Below are 2,826 nucleotides of genomic sequence, written 5' to 3' on the forward strand. Positions count from 1 at the left end.
TTGACTTTGGTAGGTAACTTCTTTTAGATGATAGCATTACATTCCTCCGTCAGATTCATCGTCTCACATTCCTGCAACTTACGCTTCCTTGATAATAGATCCTTCATGAACCTTGCATAGTTGGGCATGTTCTCTAAAGCTTCGGCAAAAGGAATGTTGATCTGCAACCTCCTGAATATATCTATAAACTTTGAACATTGCTGCTTCTGAATCTCTTTCTTTAATCTCTGAGGATAAGGGATTCGAGCATATGGAGAGATATCCAATGGCTTGTTATGTCTTTCTAGAGCTTTCTTCTTCTCCCACTTGAATAGTTTTTTTTCGGCTTTTTCAGGATTGCTTTTGTCAACTTCAATTGTATCCTTTTCCTTTTCTTCCTTCTCTTCTTCAACTGATTCTTCTCCATCCTTCTTCTTTTCTTCGGGCTGCTCCTCTATAGGCTAAATCACTGTCTCACTCATAGTGGTGATAGCATTGCAATGCTCCCTTGTATTGACAAATATGTTGCTTGGAAAAGTACCCGGAGCTCTCTCAGAAAATTGCTTTGACAACTGGCCAATATGAATTTCTAGATTTCTTATGGAAGCTTCTTGATTCCGGTGTGCTGCTTTAGTCTCTTGCATGAAAGCAGATGTGTCTTCTCCGAAAGCATTTGCACCTTGAATATAATCAGAAGTGGTCTTGCATAGCTGTGCAAAAGCTTTCTCCCACTCAGAAGTGTTACTTTGTTGTGGGGTATGTGGTTGCACTGGAAGGGGAGGATTGAGCTGATAGTTGGATTTGTGACTCAACCCTGGATGTTGATTCTGATTCTTCTGATCATACCAGAGTCCATTGGCCTCCGCTGGTGGCTTTTCAGTTGTTCTCATGTAGTCACAATCTTCAGTTGCATGAGCCTCCGCACAAATACCACATTTAATTTGAGAATTTCTAATAGAAGAAATTTGAGAAAGATTAAATTGCTTAGTAAGAGCATCTAATTGTTCTTGTTGTTTCTTATGCATTTGCAACATTTGTTCATTTTGGGCTAAGATTGCATCATAGCCGTCGAGCTTCATAATTCCTGCTCTCCTTTGTGCAACTGGAGCATTGTCAAATTCTTGAGAAGCTAAAGATTCCAACAATTCTAGCGCTTCCTCTGGAGTTTTTGTCTTCAGGGAGCCTCCTGCAGCAGCATTTACCAGTGTTCTTGTGTTGGGCGTCATCCCTTGGAAAAAGATTCTTGCTTTCTCCCATGCTTCTATTCCATGTTGAGGACACTTCTTGAGTAATCCCTTAAATCGCTCCCAAGCCTCGTACAGAGATTCACTTTCTTTTTGTTCAAAAGAGGTGATTTCCGATTTGAGTCTTGCCATCTTTGAAGCTGAAAAAAATCTGGCCAAGAATTTTCTTGCTAAGTCATCCCAACTAGTTATGCTTCCTTCAGGTTTAGACTGCAGCCAAGCTCTTGCATCATCCTTCAGTGAGCATGGAAATAGTCTGAGCAAGATAGAATCACGAGAAACTCCATTCACTTTTAATGTATCACAGTAAAGTAAGAAATCATCCAGATGACTATAAGGGTTCTATGTGCTTCTTCCAGCGAACTGATCTTTTTGAATCAGTTGCAGCAGCGCCGACTTTAGCTCGTAGTTGTTGGCTTCTATGGTCGGTCTAACAATGCTCGCCGTCTGTGGAACTCGAGCTGGGGTCATGTAATGCCCCAACGTCCTTGGAGCGAGTTGATTGTTTTCTGCCATTGGTTCCTCCTTAGGTTCCGTCGAACTTGATGCTTCTTTGCTTCCATCGCCTTCTTTGCTTTTGCGTCCTTTCTAATTTCCTTTCTGTCTTTTCTATCTCAGGATCAAACTGCAAGATTCGCGGGTTAAGAGTACCTCGCATAAACTAAGATTCAAAAGATGTGCAGAAAAAATAGAAAAAGACAAAACAGAAAAAAGAAAAAAAATAAAAATAAACAAAGAATGCAGAAAAATAAATTTGCAGAAAATTGATGCAGAATTTTAAGGAAGAAAAATATTTTTGAAGAATATAGAAAGTTCAGAAAATTAAAACGTCCAATCTAAAAGTTATTTAGTTACTTCTAATGTTGAAGAATTCGATCCTCGGCAACGGCGCCAAAAACTTGTTGCGACTCGGCAAGTGCACTGGTCGTAAAGTAATAAAATGTACCGGAGTATGATATCGTTCCCACGAGGATCAGAATTTTCAAACACTAGTTCGCTAATTGCGTCATAGTTGAACAATCAAAAGTTGGATTTTAGAGAATTGTGATTTGAAGAATTTAAAATTAAAACAAGTAATAGCATGCTATTAAGAAAATTCAGAATTAAAAAGAATGAATGAAGATGATGTTTGATGAGGAATTTAAAACAAGCGTAGTTAAGGTTTCGACTTCCCCCAATCTCCTCAATATATTATGAATTAAACAGTCAAGAATCTGTTTCTTAATTTATTGCCAATCAATTCTTTCTAAGTTAATTAGGGCTCAATTCCTTGTTACTCTAAATCTATGTGATCACAGAAGAACCCTAGTTCCCCGGTTATTCCCCAAGAAAACATGCATTAAGATCAAAAATTCCAAGATTGCATAATTACCCTATGTCTACCACTAGATCACAAGGATTATGGTAAATTTATCAAGTCAGGGTTCATGCACCAACATCCCTATTGTCATACAATTCCCCAAAATCATTCTATAAGGAACAAACTCATAGAAAACTTTAAAGACAGATAATTTTATTCAATTATAAAAAGAATAGAATTCGGAGACAATTTAATTCATAAACATAAAGATTCAATTGGGTTCCATCTACCCTTAACTACATA

At 37.9% G+C, this 2,826-nt stretch overlaps 1 protein-coding gene and 1 non-coding gene across 2 annotated transcripts; one reads left to right on the forward strand and one right to left on the reverse strand.

Moving 5' to 3' along the window:
* Window positions 1-440: 440 nt before the first annotated feature.
* LOC133312320 (uncharacterized) lies at window positions 441-1,355 on the reverse strand. The gene has a single exon (XM_061513493.1). The coding sequence runs from the start codon at window positions 1,353-1,355 to the stop codon at window positions 441-443; it is 915 nt and encodes a 304-aa protein (XP_061369477.1).
* LOC133312322 (small nucleolar RNA R71) lies at window positions 1,243-1,349 on the forward strand. Its single transcript, XR_009751664.1, has one exon. It is a non-coding gene; the product is annotated as a small nucleolar RNA R71 (small nucleolar RNA).
* Window positions 1,356-2,826: the final 1,471 nt, after the last annotated feature.

The sequence above is a fragment of the Gastrolobium bilobum genome, unplaced genomic scaffold (genome assembly GCF_033153095.1).
Source record: "Gastrolobium bilobum isolate Gb01-03AN ecotype WA unplaced genomic scaffold, APGP_CSIRO_Gbil_v1 utg122662, whole genome shotgun sequence".
Classification (NCBI taxonomy): domain Eukaryota; kingdom Viridiplantae; phylum Streptophyta; class Magnoliopsida; order Fabales; family Fabaceae; genus Gastrolobium; species Gastrolobium bilobum.

Coding starts and splice junctions, on each gene's coding strand:
- LOC133312320 (XM_061513493.1), bottom strand. CDS start 1,355: ATGGCAAGACTCAAATCGGAAATCACCTCTTTTGAACAAAAAGAAAGT.